At 36.9% G+C, this 15,646-nt stretch overlaps 1 protein-coding gene across 1 annotated transcript; it reads right to left on the bottom strand.

Moving 5' to 3' along the window:
- Positions 1-7,619: 7,619 nt before the first annotated feature.
- TCIM (transcriptional and immune response regulator) lies at positions 7,620-10,641 on the bottom strand. Its single transcript, XM_074208990.1, has one exon. It carries the CDS (start codon positions 10,598-10,600, stop codon positions 10,313-10,315), a length of 288 nt encoding a protein of 95 aa, XP_074065091.1. The 5' UTR covers positions 10,601-10,641; the 3' UTR covers positions 7,620-10,312.
- Between the last annotated feature and the right edge of the window lie 5,005 nt (positions 10,642-15,646).

The following is a 15,646-nucleotide window of genomic DNA, read 5'->3' as shown; positions in this document are numbered from 1 at the left end:
TGATCTTAGAGATATAGACAGGTAATAAAGATGCTAAAATGTTCTTTTCCCTCCACTCCCTTGCCTGCTGAAAAAAAAAATTCTATCCTTTTTAAAATTAATTTTATTTTATATAAACTATATTCCCCAATGTATCTCCTCCCCATTTTCCAGAATAAAAAAAAGGAAATTCAGCAAAACTAACAATATCTTTTTTAAAAGTCTCTAAGCAATATTACCTACTCTTAGTTCTCTATTCTCTGTCAAGGGGTAGGGAAAGGCCAAGAAGGGAATTTTTAAAAGAAATTCATTTATTTCTTTCAGCAGTCCAGCTCAATGAGTCCCTTTGCTTGAAAACTTTCCTTTTCCTTCCAGCCATTTGCTTTGCACTTTTCTTAAGCATTTATCATGGACAAAAAACAACACACCATGAGATCATCTCTAGACTTTGAACTAGGATTATAGGATTTAGAATTAGAAGGGAATTGGGACTTCATTTAATCTAACCTCCTAATTTTTCAAATTTAAAAAGAGACAAACAAAAGGTCTCACTTGCTCATGTTCATATTTCTAATAAGTATCCCCATGGATAGAGAGCAGGGCCTGAAATCAGAAAGGCTTGTTTTCCCCGAGTTCAAATCTGACCTCAGACATTTACTAGTTGTATGACCCTGAGCAAGTCACTTAACCCTATTTCCTCAGTTTCTTCATTTGTCAGATGAGATGCTGAAGGAAATGGCAAACCACTGCAGTGTCTTTGCCAAGAAAATTGAAAATGACTGAATAACAGCAAGAAGTTTTCAGAATTCAAACTCAGTACTCTGACCCCAAAACTGATCCTCTTTGTATCACATGTGCATAGGAGATTTTGATCCCTATCATATTACCATGGGTTTGGACCTAGAAGTCAATCACCTAGTTCAGCAAACTCATTTTATTAAGAAGGAAAGGGAAGTCTATAGAAGGAAAGGGATTCTTTCAAGTCTGTACAAGTAAGAAAAATAGATAGGATCTGAACTCAGTTCCTCTGACTTACAATATTGACACTGCCTCACCAGGAATTGCATATATGACACTGAGCAAATCATTCTCATCTCTGATCTACAGTATACTTACCTATAAAATAGAGACAATTATATCCTTGTGCTTTCCATCTCATCACAGCTGTGAGAATACTTTGTGAATGGTAAAATGAATGAATGAATAGAAGAATATTTATTTAAGACCTTCCTAAATGAACTGTGCTAGGCACTGAGGAGACAGTGAGAAAAGTAAGATGTTCTCTGCTCTCAAATAATATACCTTTGAATAAGGGGAGACAAGAGTCTGAGGTTAGATTTGAACTCAGATCTTCCTGATGCCAGGCTTCATGTTCCATCTACTGTACCACCTAGCTACCTGACAATATTTATAAAGTTCTAGAACTGTGAATTTTTATTATTGTGTATTTTTAGGGAAAACAAAGTGGATCTTTTACAAAGGAATGTTTGCTTCAGACCATAAAATCACAAATAAACAAACTCCTCCCAAAATGTGAAAGTCATAATTCCCTTCCCCTTTGTACCACCTCAGTCTGAGGAAGGAAAGAGGATTAGGTTTATAGCTTAGCTCAGTTCTCATAAAGCACAGGCCTAGTTCCAAGTCCAAAACCACCCCTCAGACTCAGGTCCCAGGCCCCCTGACTTCTCAGGGCTTCCTTGCCAGCCTGCCTAGTTGCACTGCCCCTCCCACAATCCTGGCTTCAAGGTCAGGGCAAAAGAGAGGAAGCAGGGAAAGAATTTTCCTTCTCCTCTCACAGGTTCAGTTATCTTTTTCATCCATGGCTGTAGTAGATAGGCTTCACTAAAAAGAATTCAGTCAAAAGATAGCAGAAACAACTTGCCTTGACAGTTTTAAAGAGACAGTCAGCTAATCAGAGAATATTACCTGTAAGTAAGTGGCAGGCTACACTGTGGACTTCATGGTAAGAAAATGAGGCATGCTCAAAATGACCCCTCAAACTGGGCACTAGAACTGGGTATGCCCAGAGAAACCTGAGTTATATAGGTATTTGTATGTATACCAAATCCCTTTAATTTATTGGAAAAACAATACTTAACCCTACTTAAGAATCAAAGAACTATAATGAATATTGAATATTTTATAGAATGCAAGATTTTTTTCAATATATATTGATAGATTATGCTGAATTTATTTTTTCTTTCTTCTTTAAGGTACTTTGTTAAAAAGAATGACTTTCAGGGAAGGGGAGAGGGAAACTGGAAATCTAGACAATGTAAAAAATATATGAATAAAATGTATATTAAACAGAAATAAAGATGCATACAACACAGTGCTATGTAACATATATATATATATATATATATATATATATATATATATATAATTGCTAAACTTCTACGGGGAAAAGAAGACATGTTAGGATGGTGCAGTGGAATTAAAGGCAAAGTAGATTGAGCATGGGTCTGAAGTTAGGAAGGCCTAAATTTAAATTCAGTTAAATTTCATTTTAAATTCAATCTACTAGTTGTGAAACTCTGGGCAAGTCACTTAACCTCTATCTGAGTTTCTTCAATTGTAAATTGGAGAGAATAATAACTCTTATATTTCAGGGTTACTGTGAGGTTCAAATGAGATTTTATCTATAAAGTTGTTAGCATGACATATAGTTGTCATTGTTCAGTGGATTCTGAATTTTAGTGATCCCATTTAGGGTTTTCTTAGCAAAGATATTGGAGTAGTCTGCCATTTCTTTCTCCAGCTTGTTTTATAGATGAGGAACTGAGGCAAACCGGCTTAAGTGATTTGCCTATGGTCATACAATTCAGTAAGTGTCTGAGGTCTGATTTGAACTCAGATCTTCCTTACACTAGTCCTGATGTTCTATCCTCTGCACCACCAAGCTGCCCTCCGACACATTCCTTCCTTCCTTCATCCCAGAACTTGAATATAAATCTCATCTCCATTTATTGGTTGTGTAAACTCTCTGTGACACAATTTTCTCTTCTGTAAAATTCAGGGATTACTCTAAAAAAAGCTGGAAATTCCCTATGATCCTATCATCTATGAAATCTCATTAGATAAAGAGATTGCTATAAATTGTAGTAACCAGTAAAGGCTTCATGGGAAAGGTGGTTTTCAGTATCAAAATTATAAACTGGAAGGGCCTAGAAAAATCAACTTGTCGAGTCTTCCCATTTTACAGATATTGAAACTGAGGCTCAGGAAGGAGAAATACTCTGATCAAAGTCACACAAGTGCCATGTACCATAGCTAGAGTCTAATCTCAGACCCTTAACCTCCAACTCTATGCTCTTTCATCTCTTTTTCATCAAGTGGCACTTGAAAGATAGGGTTCTGAAAAACAGAGTAGGAAGGGCATTCTAAATTGAGAGAACAACCTGAGTCAAGGTTCAACTTCTGCATAATATTAATTACAAAGGGCCATCACAATTCATAATCAGTACTAAGTGAGACAGAATTTGGCACTTAGAAGCAAAACATTTTGCAGTTTGATTTATATGAATAAGGAAAACCTAGGTATAAATAAGAACTTACAAGCCTTGATGGAAGAAGAAGAAATGGCCTGAAACCAAGGACAATGGTATACATAGGAACTTTCCATCAGTAAACTGGATATATGGTCAAAGACTTAAAGACCAATGAAAGGAGAGCATTTCAGGCTAGTGTTATGGCAGGGGGAGTGGGAAGAGGAGTGGTAATAGGGTGTGTGTGTGTGTGTGTGTGTGTGTGTGTGTGTGTGTGTGTGTGTGATGGGGGAAGAAGGGAGTCTGGTAAACAGGTGCATGACCCAGAGAAATTATGTCCTTCCTTTTAATGGAAAAAGATATAAAAGGAAGCTAAATACCTGTTCACACAGGCATAGCAGAGAAGGCCCACAAAGTACAGTCGTGGAGAAATAAAGGGCACGGTTATCCTTGCTATCCTCCTTAAATGGAGGCTTTGGAGGAATCAAATGGTGTGGAAGACTGAAGGGCCACCACAGGAGACTTCCAATATTAACAATATTGTTAAGTCCAAATGATTGAGAGGGAGTGAACTTTCAAGGTAAAGGGATTTCTGTGGAATGATAGAAAAAGTCAAAGAGAAGAGTCAAGAGATTAACCTAGAGCTTTATAGAATCATAGAAATAATTACATGAACGGATTCCCTGAGCAATAGGAACAGAACCAAGAGAACAATGTACATATTAAGAACAACATTGTGATTTGATCAACTACAACAGTTACAGCTCCTCTCAACAGTTCAGAGATCTAAGACAACTTTGGGATATCTGCTTGGACAACACCATACATATCCCAAGGGGGAAAATAGAACATAAACTCTGAATGGATAGATACTATGTTGTTTCACTTTTTAAAAACTTCTCTTATGTTTTTCCTTCCTATCCCATGGTTTCTTTCTTTTCTCTTACTCCTAATTCCTCATACACAAAATGACTAATATGTTAACATGTTAAACTCAAATGTATATGTATAACTTTTATCAGACTCTTCACCACTGAGGGGAGGAAGGTAAGAAGGGAAGGTGGTAGAAAAATGCGTAATTTATAAATATGCAAGTGGATAAATGTTGAAAAACTTTCATAACATGTAATTGGAAAAATAAAATATCAATTAAAAAAAGCATAACCGGGAAAAGAAAGGACTCTCCTAATTTTGATGTCTCAGTGTAGAACAAAAATAGTCGTTTCTGCAGAAATGTGTGACTCTTCTCCCTCTCCTTTACCCAGAAATATAATCTTTATTCTTCAGATTGAGTTAATGATACACATTTAATGAAGTGAGAAATCATAAACAGTTTCATCTTTCCAGTGATTCTATGTAATTTACCATAAAATCCAATATTTTCATGATACTCTATTAAGAAATGCATGAGTTCACATCTCAGTGAATGCTACTATTCAAATCCATTTGGAATTCTTTTTTTCCACAATGAGATTGATAGGAAGCAAGCCTAATTTGTACAGTTCATTGAGCCTGTCTTTGTCTTTATACTATTGTCATAGATGATGTAACAATTATAACCAGAGGGAGACCTTCTCAGAATCTAGTTACCTTCATTCTGGTGTAGTTATTTGTTGTTGTTCAGTCATGTCTGACTTTTTGTGACCCCATTTAGGATTTTCTTGGCAAGATACTTAAGTGGTTTATCATTTCCTTCTCCAGCTCTAGATGAAAAAACTGAGACAAACAGGGTTAAATGCCTTGCCAAGGGATCACACATCTATTAAGTATCTGAGGTTGCACCTGAACTCAGGTCTTCCAAACTCCAGGACTGGCTCTCTATCCATTGCTCCACTTGTTGCCCATCCCAGCGAGCTGGGGAGTAAAAATTACTCCTTTATTGTGGCAAGAGTAAAGGAAGACAAAAGTCTTCTCAGTGAAGTAGTAGCAGTAGTAGTCTAGTAAAAAAAAAAAGAAAAGAAAAAGCATTTGTTACCCTGTGAAGGAGTGAGTTTGATTTGACTAAGATACACAGTAACCTTGCAGGTAGACTATTTCTATTTTGCCCATAAGCAAACTGAGGCAGAAACTGAGATATGATTGCTTAATGTCTTAGTCACAGCAAGAATAAGTCACAGTTCTTCTGACTCCTAATTTCATTGTTTCCAAGGCTATTTGGATTTATCTGTGAACTACTATTATTATATGCAATTTGTTTATAAATTGAAAGAGTTAAGACCTTCTCTAATGCCTCATTGTGGAACAGAAGTGACCCTGGCTTCTGAAAGACTCTTATTATTGTAATGAAAACTCTAGCTCATTCTACCAAGCTTGAAACTGCAATCTTGGGGACTAAAAAATGTGTCCCCTATGACAGCAAGAATCTGACTAAATGCAGAGAGCCTCATCACCAGATTGGATGCAGGGTGGTGAGCCTTTCAGTCACAACTCTCAAACCCAATGAGAGCTTCTAATTTGTTCTTTAGTTCCCACACTGACAATATCACAGCTTCAATCACAATTTTAAGCAAATAAAATAATTGCAAGCTTCTCTAATTCTCTTACTCATTTTTCATATGAAGAAACTGAAGTCCAGGGAAGTAAATTGAGTTAGAGTTTGTCAAACAGTAAGTAGTACAACTTTTATATTTCCATTGTATCATGTTGCTCGACTTCTGACCTAATTTTACTTCTATTCAACTTAACATGGGTCCTTTATGGTTTATGGCTTATCAAATGCTTTTATTTAACAAAAATCATCAATATGGAATGAACCTTATGGAAAGGCTAACCCAATTTCTTTTTCTTTTTTCTTTTTTTTTATAAGTTATTGCAAGGCAAGGAGGTAAAGTGATTTGCCCAAGATCACACAGCTAGGTAAGTATTAAGTGTCTGAGGTAAAATTTGCACTCAGATCCTCCTCACTCCAGGGCTAGTGCTTTATCCACTAACCCAATTTCTTTACTTTATAGAAAAGGAAACTGAGATCTAAAGAAAGAAATGACTTACACAAGGTTAGATTGGTATATGTAGCCAAGTCTGAACCCAGTACCCAAATTCAATATTCTTTACTTTATATGTGTGGTTCCCAATTTTATTTTTGCTTCTTAAACTCTTTCAACAACAGAAAGATATGTTGTGATCTCCCAGGGTAATCTATATACTACTCATCGTAATCTATAGTTATTTACTATTTAATGTCCCATTAGAGAATTTTTACCATGAACTATTTGTACCATTTCTAATTAGCCAGGATTTCTTGAACCCCTCAATGGAACCACTGCTCTATACCTAGCTGGCTTAATATCTACCTACTCACTCAGCTTTCTAAATTATGAAATCTGTTGTAGCATTTGTTTGAACCAATTTCTAAGAAGAAGTTAAATAAAATTGTAAATTTGCTACACTATTCCAATTATGAAATATTATGCTTTTGCCTTCTAGTCCCTTGACTAGTCCCTTGACTGCTTTGTTTTACTTCCATACAAATCCAAAAATTTTTTGTTGATCATACAAGGGTGCTTTATACCTTTAGACTTTTATTAGACTCTTTGGGCTGGAATGAAGCATAAAGCTCTTAATCCCATAGACATAGAACTGGAAAGACATTGAGAGAGCATACAATTTGATTTAACTATTTTTCAAATGAAGAAATTAGGTCTTGAGGAGGTTTAGTAACTGGTTCAAGCTTAAACAATTCTTAAGCATCAGTAGCAGAATTGGAACCCCGGTTTTCTCTCTGACAATAGAGGTAATTCCCTCTTTTTACAGAATGAGGTCCTGAGGCTCAAAGAGAGTAAGTGACTGACCCAAAGTCATACAGAGAATCTGTGGTAGAGTCAAAACTAGAAGCTGCTTTTTCTGATCCTTTATACAATGCTGATGGAGAATATTATGCATTCAATTCTTTAGTCTTTATCTCTTCTTATTTGCTGTAATGCTAAAGGGTACAGTGATAGTATCCTAGGCTTCAGAAGGGTCACTAAGAGGAAAAAAGTTTATCCTTTCTATTCTTGACAGCTCCTTCACATTCTCCTGTCAGAAAGACTAGTCCGAAATGCTGAAAAACCTTCTAAGCATACTAATTCAAGTCCTTTTCCCATGAAGTAGAAGAATGTGTCATTAGAAGATTTCTTATTTCTCCTCTCTATTATACAAACACAATCAATTTTTATAAAAATATTTTTTGCTATAGATTTGCTATCAAAAATTTAGGATAATGTAATAGTAAGAAGACTGATAAAATGGGCCTTGTGCTGAGGAATTATCTGGGACTTAACGAGAACACCTAAAAAGAAAAGGGAGAATATGGCATTTTGAAGAGGAACAATTGGCTCAGCCCCAGGACAGTACAAAGGATCAGTGGAATCCCCAAAACCTTCGAGTAGGAGACGTATTCATCTGACTCATAACTATTCACTGTAAGCCAGTAAGACATGCAACTTCCTGGATGAAGTTAGGCAATAAGCCTGCCCAGCCTCTCAATAAGTATCATTCGTTATTCTAAATGTGTCTTTAGAATGAACAGACTGCCAAAGAGAGGTTTGTTTAAGGGTCTGTGTGCAGCAGATTATGAGAAAGATGAACAGTGAATGGAGCTCTTGGAGTTTGGAAGATTTGAGTTCAAAAGCTGCTTTGCTGTATGACTCTGGGCAAGTCATTTAACTGCCTCCTGCCTCAGTTTTCTCATCTGTAAAGGAAGGATAATAATAGCACCTCCCTACTAGGGTCATTATGAGGATCAAGCGAAATATCTATAAAAAGTTTTTCAAATCTTGAAATACTACATATAAATTAGCTACTAGTATTGCTAAAAGTGGGGGTGGGGCAGAACAGGGACATGGATCAAATAACTTCTTTTTCTGGTTCTAGGATTCTAGGATTCTTAACTTGCTCACCTATTTTTTACTGGTCTATAAATGACAAAAGAAGGAACAATGGCCAGGTTAGATTTCTAATCATTTCCAGTATAGGAAGTACTGTTTTTTAGAGGCAGAGAGAGAGAGATAAAGTAGATAGGATGCTGGACTTGGGGTCCATAAGAATTACCTAGCTTCTAATTCTTACTCTGACATTTACTTTCTATTTGATCATCAGCTTGCCTCTTCATCTCTTTAAGCCTTAATTTTTTCATCTGTAAAATGGGTATGGGTGTAGGGAGGGGGAGTAATAAAAGCAATATGTCTATCGTATAGAGTTGTTGTGAAGACCAAATAGGTTATTATGTGTAAAAAAAATTGTGCAATAAGAAATAGTGTCAATTATTATTAAGAAGGACATTACTATTTAGTTGGAAACTTTTTCATGACCAAGTGTTAAACATCAGTAGGGACTTTGGAGTTGCTCACTCCTGAGGAAGTTTTACCTCTTCCTAGGAAAAAGTAGCAGTCAGAAAACAATTCTAGCTCCTTTAATTTTATATGGGAATGAAAAAAGGAATTAATTCTTTTATAATATGTAGGGATATCTAATAATTGGTACATTTCTGCTTCTAATTAAGGGGTTGGGTTAGCCACAAGATAAATTATTGTGGAGAAAATAAATGTTTATCAATATATTGGAGTTTTAAAAAATAGGTTTTCTTCATATGTGATTAAATGGGGGGAAATGCCCCTTCCAGTTCCAAGATTCTATGATTCTATTTTTAAAGAACCACTACAATTTATATAAGAATAGTAACAAATAGTGATTCAGTCTAAAAATTTCTATGATTATGTATGAGATTTTTCAAAGAAATTGAGGACAGAGAGACTTCCTGAGTACATGATGTAAAAATTTACTTCTGAGCTTGCCAGTTACTGAAGTCACCCCCACCCCCAAAGTACATTTTTAAAAGAGCCAATTGTCTAAAGAAGACTTTTGCATTCAAAATAATCCTCTTTTGTATTCTTTTAAGAGTCAAGTATCAAAGACAAAAATCAACTACATTTATAATAATTTATTATGGTTGCAGGTCACTTTCCACATACAATAAATTATAGAAACTATTGCATCTTCATAAAATATTTTGAGTGTAATTATCAAATGCTAGTATTAAAATGAAATATCTATGAAACTTAAATCATGGCAAAGTTTAGCATCAGATAAATTTTTTTTCAATCTGTAACAGACTTTCACAGTACTTTCATTCAATTATTTTAACTTTTGTGCAACCAGTAAGAAACATATATATGTTTTTTTTTAAAAAAGCACTTTATAGAGCAGAAGAGCAAGACAAAATTCAGAGCAAGACAGCTCTGAAGAAGCCATTTTTAGGCAGTCCCTTGAGTTTCTACTCACACCCATATGGTGTGTACTTTTTAAGGCATTTTAATAAATGCAAATGAACGATCAATTGCTGATCTTCTAAAGTCCATTCCAACAGACAGTTTTGAGTCTTGGCAGGTTTATGTGTGTATGTTGTTGTTTCTTTATTTCAAAATTCAACAGAAAAAAATTCTGTAAATACGTATTCTTGCATTCCCCCTGGCTAGTTGAAAAAAGTTCCGACAGAAACTCAGTCCCCTGGCCCAGGGAGGGGGGCTCGGCCCGAGTGGCATAGGATAGATGCTTCTTCCTGCTGGCTCTGGCTGTCACCGGCATGCCTCCCAGCAGAATCTTCTTGTCCCTGGGACACTCGCAACAGTCATTTCCCACCGGGAGAGTGGCTCGTGGCTGCCAGGGGTGCCTCTGCCTCCTCTCCCGGCAACTTTTCTGTGTGTGAAATGGCTTTGAGTTTATGCAGCCAGTTTGTCTCCGGGTTTGGAGGTCCTTACCCGGGGCTGACAAGCAGCAGCTGCAGGAGGCGTGTTGTCAGAGTCTCGCCAACGTCGTTTCATTCTTTAAAAGTTCTTGCCCTCTTAGCCATTCTCTCCTGCTTTACTCGTTCAGTGAACTTTGATCGAATATTTCCGGAGTTTCAGAAACTGAAACAGCTTGTCTTTGGTCCTCTTCTTCAGGGCCATCAGAGCTCTAGTCTTCTCTTCCAGATCTTGGTCGATAGAGAAGATGATCTTGGCTCTCTCCTCAGCTTTCTTGTCCCCAGAGTTTTTGAAGAGCCTCTGGAGGGATTCTTGATCTATGTTTTCGAAGATGTTGCCCACGGCTTTCTTTCGGGCAGCGGTGTCAAAGTGGTACCCATGGACGGATGGGCTTACTCTCAGCGAAGTGGACATGATGGAAGAAGAGGCTAGATGGCTTTTCGTAGCTTTTTGTCTCCAGGGGCTCTAACCAGATTGGGCTCTCTCCTAAAGAGGCTGGAGAAAACTCATCTCGGGACTGCTATTTAAAGGCAGTGCAAAGACTCCCGGCTCAAATTACTCTGGTGACATCACCGTGATCTAAAGGAATAATAATCAAAGACAGGTTTAACAGTTCAGCTGCCAACATCCTGTTCTTTTGCACAGGGTTACTGAGAGCTCTTGTCAAGGATCGTAGAATGACATTATCCACCACCCACAGCTCCTCTTAACCTGCAAAGAAAAGATTTAACAGACTAAAGCGCCCTGGCTTCAGAGAGATAGCTTAAGCCACAAGTGTCAAACTTGAGGTGCCCCGACTCCCAAAAGGTACAGCAATTGAATAAACATTACAAAACTCAGGACTCAGAATTCAGCTAATCCATGAAAAGGCTGAGTGGCTGAGTCTTTTTTTAGCGGTGTCCTTTGGACATTTCTTTCTCTAACCAGTCCTCTGAGAGTTAATAAGAAAGTTTACAAAACTGGGCGATTCTGAGCAGAGAAGGCAAGTTGATGTAGGCAACAATGAAATTGCACAACTTGCAAGCATATTTTCAGGTTATTCCAGACATAAGTCCATGTGCTGCTCTTCACCTCAACGTAACAGCTTGCCTTTTCTGGCACTCTTAGAATTTACAAAGTGTTTTCTGACTTCCATCCTCTGAGATAGGCATAAATGAGGAAACTGAGGTTCAATATGTTGAAGTGCATTGCCTGATTTCAGATGGATTAATAATAATAGCTAGCGTTTGTATGGAATTTAATATTTCCAAAGCTTTTATGAATATTATTTTATTCTCAGAACCATGGAAGATTGGCAGTATCATTATTCCCAGTTTACAGAAGAAGAAACTGAGGCAGACAAAGTTGAAGTGATTTGCCTATGGTCAAAGAAGTAATAAATGTCTCGGTTTGACTTTGAACTCAGAGCTTCCAGGCTCCAGGTCCAGAACCCTATCCTTTGCAGTCTTTGACTCCGATCCTTGTCCTTTTTTCACTCTGATCACATTTCTTCATGCGGAATCACTAAAACTAGTTGGCATTTCTTAAATGTTATGTTTTCATTCTTACCTGATCTCCTCTGAGCTCTAGAACAACTCTATGAGGGCAGTGTTGTAAATATTATTATGTTTAATTTTATAAATGAGTAGAGTCTCCTAGAAGGTGTCCATTATCAATGTCAGAGGTAAGATTTTATAGCAAACCTTTCTACTGTCAAGCTTAGAATACCATTTTTTCATTCCATACTATGTCTTTTAATCTCATAAGAATAAGCAAACAAATATAAATATACACATATACATACACACATAACTCCTGAAAAATGGTGAAGGAAAAATAGCAGTACCATCAGCTGCTTTATGATTGACACCAAATAACCCTCTGACAGATTTTTTTTTCCCTTTCAAATAGAACAATTTCTTTGTCTTGATGAAGACACCGCCTCATGGTGGTGCTCTCCTTTCAAACAATTCTTGCTTGTTCTCCACAATATCACAAACAAAATATTACAGAATGTATAGAGGACCCTTATCCAACCCCATCCCAACCCCCCAAGAAACTGCCTGAACTCTGAAGTTCCACCTTTCTTGGATATCAGAAGTCTTGTGGTATTTTCCTTTCCAAGGCTACACAAAGAACTCCTGTGTCCTTTGTGCCTAATACATTCAAAAAGGCCGTGCGCAAGGAATGGTTGGTCTTAACTTCTTTTTCCTATCTGTCAGAACATATTCAAAACTGTGTGGCTGAGGGGTGATTATAGTAGGGAGAAGTAGAAAGGATACTTGATTTAGAATCAGGGGACCAGAGTTTAAAATCCAAATCTCACATTTAACTACCTGTGTAACTTGGGTAAAATGATCTAACCGTTTTTGGCCTCAATTTTCCCAACTGTAAAAATGAAGAGAAGGGGCAGTTAGGAACATTGGATAGACTACCAGACCTGGAATCAATAAGACTCATTTTCCTGAGTTCAAATCCAGACTCAGACACTTAGTAGCTGTCTGACCCTGGGCAAGTCACTTAATCCTATTTGCCTTAGTTTCTTCTCTGCAAAATGAGGAAACAAAAAAGAAATAGCACCAAGAAAATTCCAAATGGGTTGCAAAGAGTGAGATATGACTAAAAATGACTAAATAACAACAAAGAGAATAGTTCTATTACTATACTCTCTGATCTCTCTCAATCTATGATACTGAGGAAAAAGTTCCTCCTACATCATTCCTCCCTATTATCCTCACTCTAAAACTATTTCCTTCTTTACCTGGAATTCAAAACCATCCTTGCTCCTCTTATTCTGACAGTGGCAATCCTTGAAGATTCTGCACAGCACCTTTTGGAAAGTCTGTATTCTTCAGGCAATTGTGGAGCACCCTCTCCCTCCCTGTTGTTCTTCAGTAAGGTCAACTTGTCTCAGTTCCAACTCCCAGACCACTTTTACCTTTGTTTACTCTTCTCAGTTCCCAGTACCCTCACCAATAAGAACAGGTTCTCATTATCACCTGCAGTGACTGTACTAATAGGTTCCTTAAAGGTCTTGTCACCTTCACAATTGCCCCCTTCCCCTTATCTATTCTTCACACAGTTGTTGAAATAATTCCATGGACATGGATCTGGTCTTTTGCTCTTCAGCTGAAAAACCTTCAGTGACTTTCTATTGCCAGTCAAATTGGGTTTATATTGCTCCCTTGATGGTCAAGACCCCTCTGTAATCTGGTACCACTGTATTTTTCCTATTTTCACATCATGATTCTTCTTCAGAATTTGTGGTTCAGTTACTCTCTTCCTTGCCTCCCTCTCTCCTTGAAGCTGACCTCTTTTCTCTCTAAACTTTAACCTTTGCAATGTCCACCTTCTTCCCATCCTCTGAATATTGTCTACCCCTCCTTTAAAATTCAATTAAAATGTCGGCTCCACCAAGATTCTTTTTCTAATATCATAGCATTATTAATCTAGAGCCAGGAAGAAAATTTAAAAGTTGTTTAATCCAATACCCCTCATTTAACAAATGAGGAAACATATTAAACTTAGGTTCTCTTAATTTATATGGAGAATTCTTTTCACTACATATATTTCATACTCTTACCTCACAATTGGTAAAGACCTTTTCCTCAGTTCCTCACATAGAATTTTAAACCTCTTTAATGATCTCATTTTGGCATTATAATTATGATTTATGTGTACCTTATGCCCTTCTTCCCTTCCATATTATAAAGACCTTCAGGGCCTTGTATATATATGCTTTATTTTTTAAAAAAAAGTCTTGTATATATCACTTTATGCTATGAAAGCAATAAAAGAATCTAAGATCCATTATGACAAACCAGCTATCCTAACAAATATTGCTATACCAAGATGGGGGGAAAGAGGGGTCACAGAATAGTGGCTCCACTGTTCCATGTCCAATACACCGCATAACCTGACTCTTCAAAAGTTCTAAGCAATATTTTTGCGCAAAGTCCCACAGCTTTCCTTGAAGACTGCCTAAGTCCATTTAGATGTATTTAACCGATAAAGGGGTTTCTAAACTCTTTGGAAGACAACACAATAAACAAGGTAACAATGCTGATTTCTGTCTTCCAGCTGTGTAAAACTATCCTTCCTGCTCAGATTTGGCAGTGCCCCTTGCCAAGGGTAAATTCATACAGTCATGCATGTCTTTCTACGCCATCCCCAACCCCCGCTTTTTCCAGTTAGTATAAATGTTTACAATGAGTAATCTGAACTACAGTATCTCATAAAAAGAGTTTGGAAAAGGATTTACAGATCTTATGAGAACAGATACAAAGTGTTATACAGATATAGGGTAGAATTTGGTAGTTTTCTGCAGTAAGGAGAGGAAATAAAGTTGGGGTTTAAAAAGGAAAGCTTCCTACATTGTTCTTTCTATTTTTCCCCTGGGAGACAGTTTGTCAGAACTCAGACTCAGACAGAAAGGTCCCCTGGAGTTTTCAAACTGCTGATTATTTCTTGCATTGGAGTAGTTTCATGCCAAATGATTGCCCAGGTATAAAAGAATGACCAGTTTAATTAATACCTTGGTCAGTATTTCTCTGGGATGAGATCACTTGCAGAATCTGGAGCTGGGTTAGTAGTTGTACCCCAAATTCTAATTTCATATATTAACTCTTCATGCTCCTTCCATGACATTTTCTTCATTTAATACTTCTTATCTCCACTGTTTTTCACCTACCTTGAGTTCTGGGGATAATAATGAAATTATTGTTCTTTGGAAAGGGTATGTGTCAATTGATTATTCTACCATCATCCCTGTGTCATCCCAGACCAAAACTATCTTTCCTAGTCATAACTCCTGTATGTATTATTTCCCCCATTAGAATGTAAATTCTAAGAGGACAAGAAGGCAGATTTTTATTTGTGGATTTGTTTGGGGTTTTTTGGTATTTGTTATATGCCTCTAATGCATAAGCAATTATTTAGTACCTATGTACCAGCCTATGTGCCAGTCTATGTGCTAAGAGTTGAAGAGTTAGATGATTCTAAATCTAAATATTATTTTTATTTAGGCATTTTGCATCATTTATTCTGACTCTTCATGACCGCATTTAGGATTTTCTTGGCAGAGATACTGAAATAGATTACCATTTTCTTCTCCGGTTCATTCTTATAGATGAAGAGACTGAGGTAAACAGAGTTAAGTGACTTGCTTAGGGTCACAGAGCTAGGATTTGGATTTCAGTCTTCCTGACTATATGCCTGACATTCTATCAGATTATATTCAATAATTGCTTTTTTATTCAACCTTCTATCATCTATCTATCTGTCTATCTATCTATCTATCTATCTATCTATCTATCTATCTATCTATCTATCTTCATTATTCTTCCTTGTCTTCTTTATATCTCCTAGACATTTGAGATAATGTCTGCTCTCTATATTGTTTCTGTTGTGATGGATGTTTTTCACCAGGAATAAGTCACAGAAGTTCAGAGTCATCTAGTCTAGACTGCACAGAACAAAAAT

The sequence above is a fragment of the Macrotis lagotis genome, chromosome 1 (assembly GCF_037893015.1).
Source record: "Macrotis lagotis isolate mMagLag1 chromosome 1, bilby.v1.9.chrom.fasta, whole genome shotgun sequence".
NCBI classification, from domain to species: Eukaryota; Metazoa; Chordata; class Mammalia; order Peramelemorphia; family Peramelidae; genus Macrotis; species Macrotis lagotis.
Note: the sequence above shows the minus strand (reverse complement) of the source record. Positions and strands in the feature narration are given on the sequence as shown.

Bases quoted from the DNA above. Each gene is read 5' to 3' on its own strand.
- TCIM (XM_074208990.1), bottom strand. From the start codon at position 10,600: ATGTCCACTTCGCTGAGAGTAAGCCCATCCGTCCATGGGTACCACTTT.